Source organism: Manis javanica, chromosome 1, assembly GCF_040802235.1.
Source record: "Manis javanica isolate MJ-LG chromosome 1, MJ_LKY, whole genome shotgun sequence".
Classification (NCBI taxonomy): Eukaryota; Metazoa; Chordata; class Mammalia; order Pholidota; family Manidae; genus Manis; species Manis javanica.
Window position 1 is genome coordinate 198243803 of NC_133156.1, and position 18221 is coordinate 198262023.

General features: G+C 36.1%; 1 protein-coding gene across 5 annotated transcripts in view; it reads left to right on the forward strand.

Moving 5' to 3' along the window:
• The window catches only part of PSME4 (proteasome activator subunit 4), a 105808-nt gene that overhangs the window by 12013 nt on the left and 75574 nt on the right, over positions 1-18221 (forward strand). For all 5 annotated transcript variants that reach the window (XM_036991368.2, XM_036991369.2, XM_073213278.1 and 2 more), the window contains exons 2-3: positions 3307-3447; positions 4141-4257. In XM_036991368.2, coding sequence (XP_036847263.1) covers positions 3307-3447; positions 4141-4257 — 258 coding nt within the window. The remainder of the gene's footprint in view (positions 1-3306; positions 3448-4140; positions 4258-18221) is intronic.

Consider the following 18221-nt stretch of genomic DNA (forward strand, 5'->3'; position numbering starts at 1 on the left):
ATAAGCAGGCGACGAGAGGCAACAAAGGGCCAGGCAGTTTATTTGAGCTCCATTCCCGGGTGATATTCCCCCATCTGGCTATTCACAGGCCGGGGAAGTCACGCTCAGCAGGGCAGGCAGCGAGTTTTTAAAGAAGGTAGGGGGAGGTAGAGCTTAGATTTACAGCGGCACGAGGATTGTCTAGCCTAAGGCACATTTTTCAGGTTGGGAGGGGGCAGCAGCCAGGGACTTTGAAACATCATCAGTGTCTGATGTGCTCACTCCTCCCCCCAGTGCCTTCGACCTTACAGTGATTCTTAGTCCCAAAATTGAATGTGAAAATTAATTGGAAAAAGGGAATGGACTACTTCTAAATATGGTCCCAAGTAGGATTTTTGAACATAAATATACAGAAGAACCAACTTGAGTAGTTCTTAAAAATGAAAATCTTAGTCTCCTAAGTATTTTCTTAACCCCATTTGCCCCCTTTTTGTTATACCTTTATTGCTTTTAATACTTCTAGTATTTTTGATGGTCTAGATTTAAGATGGAGCCCAGGAATATGCATTTTAAACAGTCTAATGTCTAATAGACACTTACTAGATAAGGTTAAGTGGTTTTTCTAGAGTATCTGTACCACTTTATATACCAACCAATAACATATCAAAGGTCCAGTTGCTCCCATATTCTCACAAAAACTGGGTACTGTTAGGCTTTCTAATTTTAGCCAGTCTGGTGGGTGTGAAGCCTTATTGTGGTTTTAATTTGCTTTTACTTCTAGGTACTGATATAGATATCTTTTCTTAGGCTTATTAGTCACCTGCATGTTGTCTTTTGAGAAGTGCCTGCTTGAGTCTTTTGCCCATTTTTCTTTATTGGGTTTGTGTCTTTTTCTTATTGATTTAAAAGAGTTCTTAGGTAATTTGGATATGAGTACTTTGTCAGATGGGTGGGTATATTCCAAATGTCTGACTGGGTTTTTCACTTTTAATGATGTTTTGTTGTCAATAGAAAGTCTAAATTTTAATGGAGACTGATTAGTAATTTTCTTCAGTACTTTATGTGTTGTTCAGAAAGAATCTTTTTGGACAGCATTTTGAAAAATTCTGAGGCAAGGGCCACTTTCTGATTGACAAGAACTATTGGCTGGTTGGCAGGGGAAATGCATAGAAGGTTTCTGAGTAATCACCTTAAAATCTATAGTTTTGTTAGCAGTGGTGGCTCTTCTAGGAAACCCCTGTTGGACTTCTCTTTTCATAGTATTTACATTCTGTGCTCTGTGAACCTCAGGTCCCCAGTGTTAAGCACACAGTTGTCTTCTTAGGACAGTAAATGCAGTAGTCTGCAGCTCAGTTATTTCAGTGGCTCAGAGCAGTATTCTCCAGTCTTTCCACAGTATCCCACAGGGGAGAGTGAGTGCAAAGCCCCAGCAGCATCTTGAGTCCTGGCAAGGCCTACAATAGCCAGGCCTTCCTTGAATTCCTGTTTTATCTTTAAAATGTGTGCTGTTTTTTAGGGATATAGTTGTTTTCATGTGAGAGTGACATTTTAATTATTTTAGCTTTTCCTCCTAAATGTGAGTGAAATTAAGAAAGGCTTCAGGAGGCTGTACCAATCTTACTGAGCAGCTTGAAGAACCTCTGGCAGCCCTGGGCCTGGGGTTTCTGTGTATCATCGAACTAATCATTGAACCCAGGATGGTTAAGGAAGTTCTTAGTAATTACTGGCAGAGACAAAACAGTATCTCAGGTCTCATCGCTCTCCCCTCCGTACTGAATAGTCACATAGTACTAAAGTGAAATCATGGGATTATAACTTGAAATGACTCAATAGTTAACTAAATAAAAACACAACAGCCTGAGATAATGAAAAAGAGTGCTCTTTGAGGAACAAAAATTTTGAGGAATTTCTGAAAAGAAAAGCAGTTAGGTATCCTCATTTTAGAAGTTAAATGCAAGTTTAATTTGATCTTAGCTGTTGGGGAAGTACTAAAATATCATAAGGAATATTAGTGCTACCCTTTCTGTTGATTTATGTATTTAATTGTCTGTAAAATGGTTTTCCTCAAAGGAGTTAATGATTTTGAGTGTCCAGTGATTGTTCTAAGTAAGTTTTGGTAAGTTAAGTTTTAGTTACTTCTGAATACTTAATTATACTTTTAGTCATTCTCACTTTTTGGGATACCTTTTCCATAAATTTGCTTTTAACTGATGCTTTTGATTACATTGCTACTCTAAAGTTAAAAATTGAAAATGTGTAATTTTGAGATAAAAGACTGTACTATTTTTGGTAGTTACTTAATTTTATTATAATTATGAGTTAACTCTTGGAAACACATAGAATTTGCTATGTAATTTGCTATATTATTTCAGAATTCTAAGCCATATGCATTATCCAGAGATTCTTGTAGCTAAAGCAGTAGACTTCTTTATCTGTACTCTTGTGTTGTTTTCTTCTTTAATCACGTACTGATACGTTGTGTTTTAGTAGTTTCAGGGAGTTATAGGGAGATCATTATCTTGAATGAGCACTTGTTTCTGAATAAAAGGCAGAAGACGAACTCTTCAGGTTACTTATGACCAAATGCCAGAAAAGACCATATAACAATAAGATGGCAGTGTTTTAATTGGTCATTAAATGTTGAAAGAGTTGTTATTATAAATATGTATATAGTATAATATTTTATATGATATATATATTATGAGCCTTTTATTAACAAAGTACTTATTTGGTAATCTCATTTAAAATACGGAACAATTCTCTCCTACATAACAATGAATGGGTATAAACTGCTTACCATTAAAGACATTTGAAATTAAGGTGTCACAATGTATGTTTTGTGTATGTGTGTGGCAAAAACACTTAATTGACCCTCTTAACAGTTTTTAAGTGTACAGTACAGTATTGCTAACTGTATGTACATTGTTGTACAACCTCTCTAGAACTATTTAATCTTACATGATTAAAACCCTATACCTTTGGATTCCCCCTCTCCCCAGTCTCTGGCAACCACAATTCTACTTTCTTTGAGTTTGATTACTTTCAGATGCCACTAAAAGTGGAATCATGGTATTTGCTTTTTGTGATTAGCTTATTTCACATAGCATAATGTCTTCAAGGTTCATCCATTTTGTAGCATGACAGAATTTCCTTCTTTTTGAGGGCTAGGTAATACACCATTGTGTGTATATATACCATGTTTTCTTTATTCATACATTGATGGACACTTATATTGCTTCCACACTTGGCTATTGTGAATAATGCTGTGTGAATACAGATGTGTCACCATGCCTATTTTTAAAGAGTATATTGATTTTTCTCTTGCAGATATATTCGACTTTATGGGAGAAAATTTAGCAAAGAAGATCATGTTCTTTTTATCAAGTTATTGTTTGAACTGGTATCAATTCCCAAATTGGAAATCAGCATGATGCAGGGATTTGCCCGTCTCTTGATCAACTTGTTAAAGTAAGTCAGTTTCCTATTATTTCTGCTAAGTTTTTTTGTTTCTTCAAGGTTTTAGGAAATGAGAGCCAAGTGTTCTTTGGTCGAAAGACTAAGTCCCAAATTGCCAATTTGGAAACTTTACTGTAAGTTTAAACAACATCTGTTAATTAATTAAAATTCCATCTCCTCCATGACGCCTTCTCTTACCTAGCACAGTTTGAACTATATGTTGTCTGATTGTTTCATTTATACTAATTATCTTCCCTTATAATAGGTTGTAAGATCTTTGAGAAGACAGGGATTATTTATTCTTTTGCTGATCCAAAGGCATCCAGCACAATACTGGAATCATGAAGTACTCCATAGATAGTGTTGGAAAATAGGAAATTTAACTTCAATAATGGTATCACAAATTTACATGCCTCTTTTCACCTGGTGCTCTGTAGGTTTGAGCAGCAGCATGAATCTGGTATATTGTTCTTAATACCATGTTCTGCCAGTTAGTGGCTATGGGTGGGGGAAAGCAAAACCCATTGTGGTGACAGCAACATTTAAAACTGTCCTCCTTTGTAGTATGTGTAATACGTGTGTGTATACATACATATGTGTGTGTCTGTATAATAATGTATTTATGTAATATGTGTATGTATATGTATACATATATACACCTGTACAAGAATGCATACATATATATTTAATTTTTTTTTTAATTAGGAAAAAGGAACTTCTTTCAAGAGATGATTTGGAGTTACCCTGGAGGCCACTTTATGACATGGTGGAAAGAATATTATATTCCAAAACAGAGCACCTGGGATTAAATTGGTTTCCTAAGTAAGTACTTTCATTCAAAGTACTTCTTTGGAAGTGCTGAAGGCTTTTAGGGTTTGATCATAATTGAGATAAGCAAGCAAATACACATTTTAATATGCTTATTTCCAAGTAACTTCTAAAACTGTTTATTACCTTCTTTAATATATATTTGAAACTACACTTAAGAATTTCCCATGAAGATAACCTGACAGCTAATATCACCATACTGACCAAAGAAAGCAAGAGATTTTTGTTTGAAATTGAATATTTTGCCTAATGCACATTTGGCATTCTTTATAATATATCCACATATATTTTAATATTTCAAGTAGCATGAATGCTTCAAAAAAAGGAGCTTTACTTATTCCAGGATGCACCCATATCCCAGAGGGGCCACACCCCAAGTTAAAGAAACATAAGTTTCAGTGATTTATTCCTTCAAACACAGCCATTCAAATGCCATTCAAATGCAGTCCTGGGTTTATGTTATTTTTTATTATGTTAAGACATAGATTTCTGGCTGGTTATGGCTTCTTATACATACATTGTGATTGTTCCTGATCACTCATTCTGGTACGTTTTGTATTTTACTCTGAATATAGAGTGCAATATGATGATCTGCCCTTTTTGGTTAATAGTGATTTCAGTCTTGGCTACAAAATATTTTTCCCTGTTAACAAGGGTTTGTCTGTTTCTTGATTTTCTTAATCTTAGCACATTTGTCCTAAGATATTCTTAAATTATTTGTAGTTGGGGTTTATTTTTAGGAAATTCAGTTTTTAGTAGCTGTTTCCTTGAATTACCTAGAATTGTTTGTCATATACATACATAACATTTCCTTAAAGAGCACCATTTTATATGCCTGTATTATTTTACTTTTTCTCTTTCATAAATTAAATGTTTAAAGATTTTTTTCTGTGTTTTCTCTTTCAGTGCTAAATATGTTTATGTTGTTTCATCACTTCTGGTAGCCTCCCCAGTTCAGTTGATATAGTTCAGGATTAATACTCATACTTGACTTGAGTTAGCACTCTTTGGTAGACACTTACTGTAGAATTTTCGGAAACTGACTGCAGATGCAGACTTTGAAAGATTTTCAGTTCATAAATAAATAATGAAATTACATAAATGGAAAAAGGTCATTCTTTAAAAAATGACTACAGGTGATCCTGAACATAGGCCCTGATTGGTAATTGGACAGTGGTAAATAGGGAGGTCAGAAGTCATTTATTCCTGGAGATTTCAAGGGTTGAAAAAGGAAACCCATTTCAAACATAAAAATAGCAAAATTCATCATGAAAGCCAAAAGATAACAACGGTCACATATGTTCTTACAAATATTTATTATGAAACCCCAAAATTTAACATAAAAACTGTTGTAATGACTCCTTCTGATTTTATTTCTGCTAGAGGGAGTATCGCATGAAATGGATTGATTAGGCCTTCTTAAAATATAAGCCCACTGAAATTTTGACTGGAATCATTATTTCATAGAGTTTAGGGACTTTTAAACTGTGTTCAAAATCAGGTTTTTTTAAACTTTTGATATCATTAATCTACAACTACATGAGGACTATTATGTTTACTAGGCTCCCCCCTTCACCAAGTCCCCCCTAAAAGCCCCATTACAGTCACTGTCTATCAGCATAGTAGGATACTATACAGTCACTACTTGTCTTCTCTGTGTTGCACAGCCCTCCCTGTGCCTCACCCCAGATTATACATACTAATAGTAATGCCCCCTTTCTTTTCCCCCCTCCTTATCCCTCCCTTCCCACCCATCCTCCCCAGTCCAACTCACTATGGTAACTGTCATTCTTGGGTTCTGTGAGTCTGCTGTTGTTTTGCTCCTTCAGTTTTTTCTTTGTTCTTATACTCCACAGATGAGTGAAATCATTTGATACTTGTCTTTCTCTGCCTGGCTTATTTCACTGAGCATAATACCCTCTAGTTCCATCCATGTTGTTGCAAATGGTAGGATTTGTTTTCTTATGGCTGAATAATGTTCCATTTTGTATATGTACCACATCTTCTTTATCCATTCATCTACTGATGGACACTTAGGTTGCCTCCATTTCTTGGCTATTGTAAATAGTGCTGAGATAAACATAGGGGTGCATCTGTCTTTTTCAAACTGGGCTGCTGTATTCTTAGGGTAAATTCCTAGAAGTGGAAATCCTGGGTGAAATGGTATTTCTATTTGGAGCTTTTTGAGGAACCTCCATATTGCTTTCCACAATGGTTAAATTTACATTCCCACCAGCAGTGTAGGAGGGTTCCCCTTTCTCCATATCCTCGCCAACATTTGTTGTTGTTTGTCTTTTGGATGGTGGCGATCCTTACTGGTGTGAGGTGATATCTCGTTGTGGTTTTAATTTGCATTTCTCTGATGACTAGCGATGTGAAGCATCTTTTTGTGTGTCTGTTGGCCATCTGAATTTCGTCTTTGGAGAACTGTCTGTTCAGCTCCTCTGCCCATTTTTTAATTGGATTATTTGCTTTTTGTTTGTTGAGGTGTGTGAGCTCTTTATATAGTTTGGGTGTCAACCCTTTATCAGATCTGTCATTTATGAATATATTCTGCCATACTGTAGGATACCTTTTTGTTTTATTGATGGTGTCCTTTGCTGTACAGAAGCTTTTCAGCTTGATACAGTCCCACTTGTTCATTTTTACTTTTGTTTCCCTTGCCCGGGGAGATATGTTCTTGAAGAAGTTACTCGTGTTTATGTCCATGAGATTTTTGCCTATGTTCTTTTCTAAGAGTTTTATGGTTTTATGACTTACATTCAGGTCTTTGATCCATTTCAAATTTACTTTTGTGTATGTGGTTAGACAATTATCCAGTTTCATTCTCTTACATGTAGCTGTCCAGTTTTGCCAACACCAAGTGTTGAAGAGGCTGTCATTTCCCCATTGTATGTCCATGGCTCCTTTATTGTATATTAATTGACCATATATGTTTGTGTTAATGTCTGGAGTTTCTATTCTGTTCCACTGGTCTGTGATTCTGTTCTTGTGCCAGTACCAAATTGTCTTGTTTACTGTGGCTTTGTAGTAGAGCTTGAAGTTGGGGAGCGAGATCCCCTCCACTTTATTCTTCCTTCTCAGGATTGCTTTGGCTATTTGGGGCCTTTGGTGGTTCCATATGAATTTTTGAACTATTTGTTCCACTTTTTTGAAGAATGCTGTTGGTAATTTGTTAGGGATTGCATTGAATCTGTAGATTGCTTTGGGCAGGATGGCCATTTTGACAGTGTTAATTCTTCCTAGCCAAGAGCATGGAATAAGTTTCCATTTGTTACTGTCCTCTTTAATTTCTCTTACGAGTGTCTTGTAGTTTTCAGGGTATAGGTTTTTCACTTCCTTGGTTAGGTTTATTCCTAGGTATTTTATTCTTTTTGATGCAATTGTGAATGGAATTGTTTTTCTGATTTCTCTTTCTGTTAGTTCATCGTTAGTGTATAGGAAAGCCACAGATTTCTGTGTATTAATTTTGTATCCTGCATTTTTGCTGAATTCTTATAGTAATTCTAGTAGTTTTGGAGTGAATCTTTAGGGTTTTTTATGTACAAAATCATGTCTTCAATAGTGACAGTTTAACTTCTTCTTTACCAATCTGGATTCCTTGTATTTCTTTGTGTTGTCTAATTGCCGTGGCTAGCACCTCCAGTACTATATTGAATAACAGTGGGGAGAGTGGGCATCCCTGTCTTGTTCCTGATCTTAGAGGAAAGACTTTCAGCTTCTCACTGTTAAGTATGATATTGGCTGTGGCTTTATCATATATGGCCTTCATTATGTTGAGGTACTTGCCCTCTTTACCCATATTGTTGAGAGTTTTTGTCATGAATGGATGTTGAATTTTGTCAAATGCTTTTTCAGCATCTATGGAGATGATCATGTGGTTTTTGTCCTTCTTTTTGTTGATGTGGTGGATGATGTTGATGGATTTTTGAATGTTGTATCATCCTTGCATCCCTGAGATGAATCCCACTTGGTCATGGTGTATGATCCTCTTGATGTATTTTTGAATTCGGTTTGCTTAGTATTTTAGCATCTATGTTCTTCAGGGATATTGGTTTGTAATTTTCTTTTTTGGTGGGGTCTTTGCCTGGTTTTGGTATTAGGGTGATGTTGGCTTCATAGAATGAGTTTGGGAGTATTCCCTCCTCTTCTATTTTTTGGAAAACTTTAAGGAGACTGGGTATTATGTCTTCTCTGTATGTGTGATAAAATTCTGCGGTAAATCCGTCTGGCCCGGGGGTTTTGTTCTTGGGTACTTTTATGATTACCGCTTCCATTTCATTGCTGGTAATTGGTCTGTTTAGATTTTCTGTTTCTTCCTTGGTCAGTCTTGGAAGGTGGTATTTTTCTAGGAAGTTGTCCATTTCTTCTAGGTTTTCTAGCTTGTTAGCATATAAGTTTTCATAGCATTCTCTAATAATTCTTTGTATTTCTGTGGGATCTGTCGTGATTTTTCCTTTCTCTCTTTTGATTCTTTTGATGTGTGTTGATTCTCTTTTTCTTTTAATAAGTTTGGCTAGAGGCCTATCTGTTTTGTTTATTTGCTCAAAGAACCAGCTCTTGGTTTCATTGGTTTTTTTCTATTGTTTTATTCTTCTCAATTTTATTTATTTCTTCTCTGATCTTTATTATGTCCCTCCTTCTGCTGACTTAAGGTCTCATTTGTTCTTCTTTTTCCAATTTCAATAATTGTGACTTTTGATTATTCTTCCTTCTTTAAATATGCCTAGATTGCTATATACTTTCCTCTTAAAACTGCTTTTGCTGCGTCCCACAGAAGTTGGGGCTTTGTGTTGTTGTTGTCATTTGTTTCCATATATTGCTTGATCTCTATTTTAATTTGGTCATTGATCCATTGATTATTTAGGAGCATGTTGTTAAGCCTCCATGTGTTTGTGAGCGTTCTTGCTTGCTTTTTACAATTTATTTCTAGTGTATACCTTTGTGGTTTGAGAAGTTGGTGGGTAGAATTTCAGTCTTCTTGAATTTACTGAGGCTCTTTTTGTGGCCTAGTATGTGGTCTATTTTGGAGAATGTTCCATGTGCACTTGAGAAGAATGTGTATCCTGATGCTTTTGGGTGTAGAGTTCTATAGATGTCTATTAGGTCCATCTGTTCTAGTGTGTTGTTCAGTACCTCTGTATCCTTACTTATTTTCTGTCTGATGGATCTGTCCTTTGGAGTGAGTGGTGTGTTGAAGTCTCCTAAAATGAAAGCATTGCATTCTATTTCCTCCTTTAATTCTGTTAGTGTTTGTTTCACATATGTAGGTGCTCCTGTATTGGGTGCAAATATGTTTATAATGGTTATATCCTCTTGTTGGACTGAGCCCTTTATCATTATGTAATGTCCTTCTTTATCTCTTGCGACTTTCTTTGTTTTGAAGTCTATTTTGTCTGATACTAGTACTGCAACACCTGCTTTTTTCTCTCTGTTTGTATGAAATGTCTTTTTCCATCCCTTGACTTTAAGTCTGTGCATGTCTTTGGGTTTGAGGTGAGTCTCTTGTAAACAGCATATAAATGGGTCTTGCTTTTTTATCCATTCTATTACTCTGTGTCTTTTGATTGGTGCATTCAGTCCATTTACATTTAGGGTGATTATTGAAAGATATGTACTTATTGCCATTGCAGGCTCTGGATTCGTGGTTACCAAAGGTTCAAGGTTAGCTTCTTTACTATCTTACTGTCTAACTTAACTCGCTTATTGAGCTATTGTAAACACTGTCTGATGATTCTGTTTCTCTCCCTTCTTCTTCCTCCTTCTCCATTCTCTATATGTTAGGTGTGTTATTCTGTGGTCTTTTGTGTTTCCTTTGACTGCTTTTGTGAGTAGTTGATTTTATTTTTTGCCTTAGTTAGTATTTGGTTGTGGTCTGTTTTCTTTGCTGTAATTTTATTTTTTCTGATGACATCTATTTAGCCTTAGAAGTGCTTCCATCTGGAGCAGTCCCTCTAGAATACACTGTAGAGGTGGTTTGTGGGAGTCAAATTCCCTCAACTTTTGTTTGTCTGGGAATTGTTTAATCCCTTCTTCATATTAAATGATAATCGTGCTGTATACAGTATTCTTGGTTCTAGCCCCTTCTGTTTCATTGCATTTAATATATCATGCCATTCTCTTCTGGCCTGTAAGGTTTCTGTTGAGAAGTCTGATGATAGCCTGAAGGGTTTTCCTTTGTTGGTGACCTTTTTTCTCTTTCTGGCTGCCTTTAATACTCTGTCCTTGTCCTTGATCTTTGCCATTTTAATTATTATGTGTTTTGGTGTTATCCTCTTTGGGTCCCTTCTGTTGGGAGTTTTGTGTGCTTCTGTGGTCTGAGCGACTATTTCCTCCCCCAGTTTGGGGAAGTTTTCAGCAATTATTTCTTCAAATACACTTTCTATCCGTTTTTCTCTCTATTTTTCTTCTGGTACCCCTATAATGTGGATATTGTTCGGTTGGGATTAGTCACATGATTCTCTTAATATTGTTTCATTCCTGGAGATCCTTTTATCTCTCTCTGCGTCAGCTTCTCTGCATCCCTATTCTCTGGTTTCTATTCCATCAATGGCCTCTTGCATCTCATCCATTCTGCTTTTAAGTACTTCCAGAGATTGTTTTATTTCTGTATTCTTCCTCCCAACTTTATCCGTTAACTCTTGCATTTTTCTCTGCAACTCCATCAACATGGTTATGACCTTTATTTTGAATTATTTTTCAGGAAGATTGGTTAAATCTATGTCCCCAAGTTCCCTCTCAGGGGATGTCTGGGATATTCTTGTCTGTATCAAATTCTTCTGCCTTTTCATGGTGATAGAGATAGTCATAGGCAGTTGGCGTGTTTGTCAGCTGGGAGAACAAAGTCCCTTCTTGCTTGCCTGTCGCCTTCCCTTCCTGTGAGTACAACGACCCCTAGAGTCTTGTGCTGGGCAGCTGTGCGCCGAACGGGCCTCTTAGGCTGTCCCAGGCAGCTGTAGAGGCGGCTCTGCGAGGCTGCTGTGGGCATGGCCGGTCTCACGCTACTGCTCCACTATGGTGGGGCTGCGCCAGAGGGGGAACTGGCAGGAGGCTGTTTATCACAGTGAGGGGCCTCAGAACTGCACTTCCACCCAGGGATTAGGGTACCCAGAGTTCTCCAGGATTCCTAGCTGCTGGGCTGAGTGTGCCAGGATGCTTCCATCCAGCTGTGAGGCTCCTGTCCTTTTAAGACTTTGAAAAAGCCCTTGCTTTTCTTTTGTCCCAGGGGCGCCAGCTGTGCGGACCTGCTCACAGGTTTTGCTGTTCCGTTACCCTGGTATCCAGCACACCACGCACTGTTTATCTGCACTCCCGGTGTGAATGACTAGGGCTGGGTATTTAGCAGTCCTCGGCTTCCACTCCCTCCCCGCTCTGACTCCTCTCCTCCCTCTGGGGAGCTGGGGTGGGGGCCGCGCTTGGGTCCCACTGGGCCGCAGCGTGTATCTTAACCCTTCGTGAGACACTGAGTTCTCGCAGGTGTAGATGTAGCCTGGCTGTTGTGCTGTATCTTCTGTTCTCTCTTTTAGGAATAGTTGTATTTGTTGTGTTTTGAAAAATATATATGGTTTTGGGAGGAGATTTCAGCTGTTCTACTCATGCCGCCATCTTGGCTTCTCCAAAATCAGGTATTTTTACAAAATTTTCCCAGCTGATCTTTCTGCTGCCTCAGTGTTTGGTAAATGATAGGAGAGGGAAGGCAATTTTCTTCAATAATTTCTTCTTCTTCAATATGTCCTTTACTTGCTTCTTTATAACCAAGTGTCATACTTCCTGCTCTGTCAGGTGTACCTTTGCAAAGGCAGCAACTTCCTTTTAAGCCCTGTGTGGTCACTAATAAATATCTATGGCTTTCCTTTTCAGTTTTCCTGGAAGTTCTGTTTGGAGTTTATCATTGTTAGTGTCAGTCAGTGCTTACAGTTCCCCTTCTGCATCTTGGTGCTGTGCTTAGTACCATGTTCTTTTCCTGAAGCTTCACATCATCCTTGCTGTTGTGGAAACTTCTTTCTTGAAAGGTTCACCACCATGGTTGTTCTTGGACATTTTAAAAGACATCATGTCTCCTGAAACCTTTGCTTGGTTTAAAGCATTGACTTTCAACTCTAACAGGTTCTACACTCCCTTTTATATTTTTTAGTTAACTATTCTAAAATGAAATTCATAAGTAATATAATCTACGTATACTCATTACCTACACAAAAGTAATGTCTTAACCATAATAAAAATAATGGGAAAGAATATGAAATAATATGTATTTCAAACATGCAGGCATTGTACTGTAAGACAATACAGTATTCAGATTTTGCATCTACTTATAATGAGTAAGCTTGGATTTAAAAGAAGGTTCAAGATGGCTTCACTGATGAATCTTATCAGATATTTAGTGAGGACCCAATACCCATCCTCCTTAAAGCTCTCCAAAAAGTAGAGGAGGTGCGAACACTTGCAAACTCATTCTATGAGTCCGGAATCACTCTAATACCAAAACCAGGCAAAGACACCACAAAAAAAGAAAATTACAGACCAATGTCCCTGATGAACAGAGATGCAAAAATACTCAACAAAATATTAGCAAACCAAATTCAAAAATAAATCCAAAAGATCATCCATTATATTCAAGTAGAATTTATTCCAGGGATGCAAGGATGGTACAATAGTCAAAAAATCCATCAACATCATATACCACATAACAAAAAGGAGGATAAAAATCATATCCTCTCCATAGATGCTGAAAAAGCATTCAACAAAATTCAACATCCATTCACGATAAAAACTCTCAAGAAAATGGGTATAGAGGGCAAGTACCTTAACATAAGAAAGGTCATATATGACAAACCCACTGCCAACATCATATTTAACAGCAAAAAGCTGTAAGCTTTTCTTTTAAGATCGGGAACAAGACAAGGATGCCCACTCTCCCTCCTTTTATCATCATAGTACTAGAGGTCCTAGCCACGGTAGACAACACAAAGAAATAAAAGGCATCCAGATTGGTAAGGAAGAAGTTAAAACTGTCACTGTTTGCAGATGACATGGTATTGTACATAAAAAACCCTAAAGAATCTACCCCAAAACTAATAGAAATAATAACTCAATTCAGCAAAGTTTCAGGATGCAAAATTAATACACAGAAATCTGTGGCATTCCTATATACTAATGATGAACTATCAGAAAGAGAAATCACGAAAACAATTCCATTTATGATTGCATCAAAAAGAATAAAATATGTAACCATTAGGAACGAACCTAACTAAGGAGATGAAAGACCTATACCCTGAAAACTATAGGACACTCATGAGAGAAATTAAAAGAAGACACCAATAAGCAAAAATACATCCCATGCTCATGGATAAGAAGAAGAGTATTGTCAAAATGTCCACCCTGCCTAAAATAATCTACAGATTCAATGCAATCCCTATCAAAATACCAACAGCATTCTTCAATGATAGAGCAAATAGTTCTAAAATTCATATGGAACCACAAAAGACCCCAAATAGGCAAAGTAGAGGAAGATTGCAAACCAATAGGCAATGCTCAAATAAAAGAGTATCGTCAACTTACAATTTTCACAACACAAACTGCCTTTTATGCCATACCAAAAAAGTATGACAATAATATGGAGCATTTTAAGAATGAAATTATTAATGAAATGCTGTCACATGTTTTGTGTCTGTGCTAATTACCAATATAGCCATATGATCCTAAGACTATTATAACAGTCTTCAATCTTAGTTACATATTTGCATGCACCAACTACACATGCACAGGGATATGGTACTGTTAAATCCACTGTCACAATTAGAATTGACATGATTGTGTGATTTTTTTTTTCCAGGAACAATGAATAACCCTAGGTAAAATTTCAGTGAAACAAGAGTAGAGCCTTCATTCAGTTTACATGTTAGTTGTATTCACAGAAGATTCAGTGTCTATTAAAGCTGTGCAAAAAAATACCTATTATTTAAAGCAGTTAACTTTTAGGCACTAAAATTTTTAACCTGTATAACTGCAGGTTATATTATCAGTGGGATGTTATTATGCAGGGGGACATTTGAAAGTCTTGCAACAATTTTTTGTTGTGTCTGGCTATTCCATGAATTTATAAAAATCTAATGTTCAGATTTGTTTTTACAAATGTTTATTATGGAAACCCAACTCTTTGATTTCTTTTTTCCTGTTTTTAATTCTGTAAGACCCAGGCTTTCTAGTTTCCAAATCCTTTTTCCAGTGTTCTTTTTCCTGTGTCAGTGCTTTCTAACTATTCGCTTAATGCTTCCTTTCCTTTCCTCAGTGCTCTGAGGTATTTCCTCAAAGGTCTGATGTGAGTAATTTCTTAGAAGTTTCATATTTTATCTTACATTAATATCTGTATTAGGCTTTTTAAGTAATGTTTTCCGAAGTAAAAATTTCTTCCCTGTACATCTTTTGACTAAATGGTGCTCTAGGAAGATGCAGCACCTTGGTCCACTGGCTTGTAGTTGTGGCACCCAGGGCGTGGGGTACCTCCACTGACAGGCACACATTGGGAAGTATGCCTCTAGTACTGGAGTCTCTGCTTAAGAATAATAATGTGATGTTCTGAATTGAAGGGATCAGAAAGAATACATACTGATGATCTGGAACTACTTTTGAGGAGGCTTTTGTACTGTAGGACAAAATTAGAAACTTAATGTCTCCATAAGAAAAGGAGGAAAAAATGTACTTAAAACATTTTTCAGGACTGTGATTAATTCTTTATTCATTTTCTCTAATTTTCTGTAATCTTTTTTTACTGTTGTCATCAGACATTTACCTCTTTTGGGAAGGAGTTCATGTTACCTTATTTCCATTCAGCTCATACTGTATATATATGAAAACTCAATTTTGAAAATATTTTCAAATTCTGTGGTTCTTGGACTTTCTTCATCCCACCTGCCTTGATTTTAAAGTAAGAGGACTCCGAAAGTCTTGATTCTTACACAGAAATGTTAAAGAAGCCAGTTGGAGAGCCATACTTCAGTGTTTTACTTTCTGTTCCTCAGACCTATTTTCCATGCACTGAATTTTTAAAACATTTTAAAAATTTACTACTGTTCTTAATATTCAACTTCACACAGTAGTATAGCAACTATTTGTAGTCAAGCGATAAAATTATAACTTTTCACAAACATTTTATTTCAGGAAGTCCTTTATGGGTCCTTTAATATGGTATGCTTTTGAAATTGGTATTTTGTTTGGAGTATATTCATCTTAGATGTATTCTGACACATTTTGAAACAGTTTTATCAGCTGACTGCATGTGTTCATACTATTTTTAGAAGACTATTTTTATAATCAAAGGGGAAAGGTTACTGCATTTGTTAAATGTCTATTCAAGTCTTAAACTCAAGTGCCCTATGTGTTTGTCTTTATTGAAATCACTGCTTGGATGATTTTAAAAGCTGGTTCTTTTGTTTGGAGCAAGGATTATTAAACTTCTTTCCATTCCCCTTTTTCCTTCTTCCTCTTTCTCCCTCCTCCGCTCCTACCCTGTCTGTCTGCTCTTCCTCTCTCCCTTCTTCCTTTTGTCTTTCTGTCGTTTTAGAGGCAGAAGACTCTTTCATTCTCATCTTTTTCTATTTTCTACTGGAGAGACAATTTGTAGGTTTTTTTAATAGAAAAATCAGAACTGGAAAGGAGCTAGGTAGTTGTAAACTTGATAATAGCAACATAAGAACTGCTCATTGTTTACTTCAAAAAACTGAATTTGAACCTTTTGGGCATGGTTGTATTTCCTTAAACAATGTCTCACACAAAAGGAGTAGCATATTGCAAATTACGAATGGAGGCAGCACACTTGTGAAGGGTATTGCTACTGACAAAATGTGGGGAATTATGTATAGATCAGCTTTTAAAAATGGATATAAACAATTCATATTTGAATTGCTATGTTTATAAATTTGTTTATTTAGTCTTATTGCTATCAATTTTAGTTGTAGGTTGTTCGGTGTTAACAGGTTTACATATTTGCATCCTAAGTAGTTTGGGCCTAGATAACTCGTTAATTTTTTTTAATTTTGAGTATCTATTTTTGTTAGGGAATCATATTATTAAACTCTTTAATTCTTCATATTAATCAGCCCTTGGAGAAGTTTGGTATTTCCCTTCTCTGGTACTTGTTCTTGATGGCATTTGTTTCTCTATTGATCTGTCAAAGGACCAGGACCATTTGAATTGGTATTCTTATCCTTAAGATAAAGTTATATCCTTTGTTCCCTCTTCAACACAAGGAAGATCTAACAAAGGACCAGGACTGTTTGAATAGGGACTCTTATCCTTAAGATCCAGTTAAATCCATAGTTTCCTCTTCAACATGTGGAAAGACATGTTCTTAACCTCTGCTGTGGGAGGGTTTCCTGATACATGTGGCCAAATTTCCAGGCTTAATCTACTACCAGAAGCCCGGGAATGATCTCTGGCTACAGAATTTAATATGCTAATGAAATGATGAAAGTAATTTCTCTGAAGACCTGTTGAAATTTAAAATAGTTTATTTTATTAACAAACATGATTATTAATAAGGTATTTGCAATGATTTTTAACGTGGTGTTTGAGGAACATTCTATTGGCTTTTTTAAAAATTCTACTTTTACTTTTATTGGAAATTAGAGAATACATGGTTGAAATTTGTTAATGAGTTTGATAGTGTTTCTTCCAAAAGTTATCTCTTTGCTACAATGATGTTTATTTAGAAACTGCTGTCTTTAAAGCAATTAAAAAAAAATAGTTCACATTGATCAGACTTATCATCATTTATAATAATTATACATTACCTTTTTATATGAGTTGTCAAGATTATTACAATTTCTTGACACTTCTCATAGAGACATACTTTTTTTTAAGTAATGAAAAATGAATGCTAATGATATGTGAATGATGAAGACGTTATACTTTATTTATTTATACCTTTTCTATGGTAAAATTATCTTGACCCTAATTTTGTATGAAATGGCTATGAAAAATGACTACTTGCTGATTTAACTAAGCAATATTAGATTTTGAAAGGTTAGCTATGTAACAGATAGTGTTTGGCTAACTGGTGAATTTGTTTAGGTATAGAGAAAACAGGTAAAACTGAGTTCTCTTAGATGAAGTGTTAAATACATTCTTAAGGGAAAAACTCCTGTACAAGCAATTATCATTAGATTATAAGGAGGTTAAGGCAGAGGTATGTAGAACATGCCAGTGTTACAGTTTCCCAATTCCTTTATGAAGAAACAAATATGATTGTTTGGAAGTCACATTTTATTTCAAGAAATGCCAAGTGAAACTGAAAGAACTTCTGGCTATGGGCAGTCCACACTACTCTCATGTTGAATATTTCATTTCCTGTACTTTTCTCTGGTTTAGAGGTGAACATTGTCCTGATAGGTAAGACCAAGGCAGTAGGAGGGACAGACCTTCAGGTTTATAGAAGTGTTTTATCTCAATGACTGGATTACTGGAGACTATAGTTTTTGGCTTTTCTTGGGTTTCTCTGCTACATATTTGGCATTTGGTGTTTTAAATGTCATCATAAGGAACCATAAAGAATGTCATCTTAAGGAAACTGTGGCCCAGAAAGGAAAATTCACAGTCATTTGTTGAAGCTGGGATAAGAGCTCAAGAACTGGGACAAGAACTTACATTCTGCCATAATAAATAGTGTTACAGTTGGGAGAGGAATTTCTTAATTTTGATGTGATTTCCTAAACGAGAAATCATTAGTCACCCCGAGGCAGTAGAATAAATGTAAAAACAAAATGTACACAGAATTTTAGTTCTTAAGGAGATTGAAAATGTGTTTTGGCTGAATATGATATGGTAATTATAATTAACATTTATTGTTCATGATTCTGGGCCAGATAATTGCTTCATTTACATTATCTAATTTGATTTGTGTAACATCCTTATTAGAGGTGGGTATTACTGCTCTTAATACAGATGGAAAAGCTGAAGCTGTA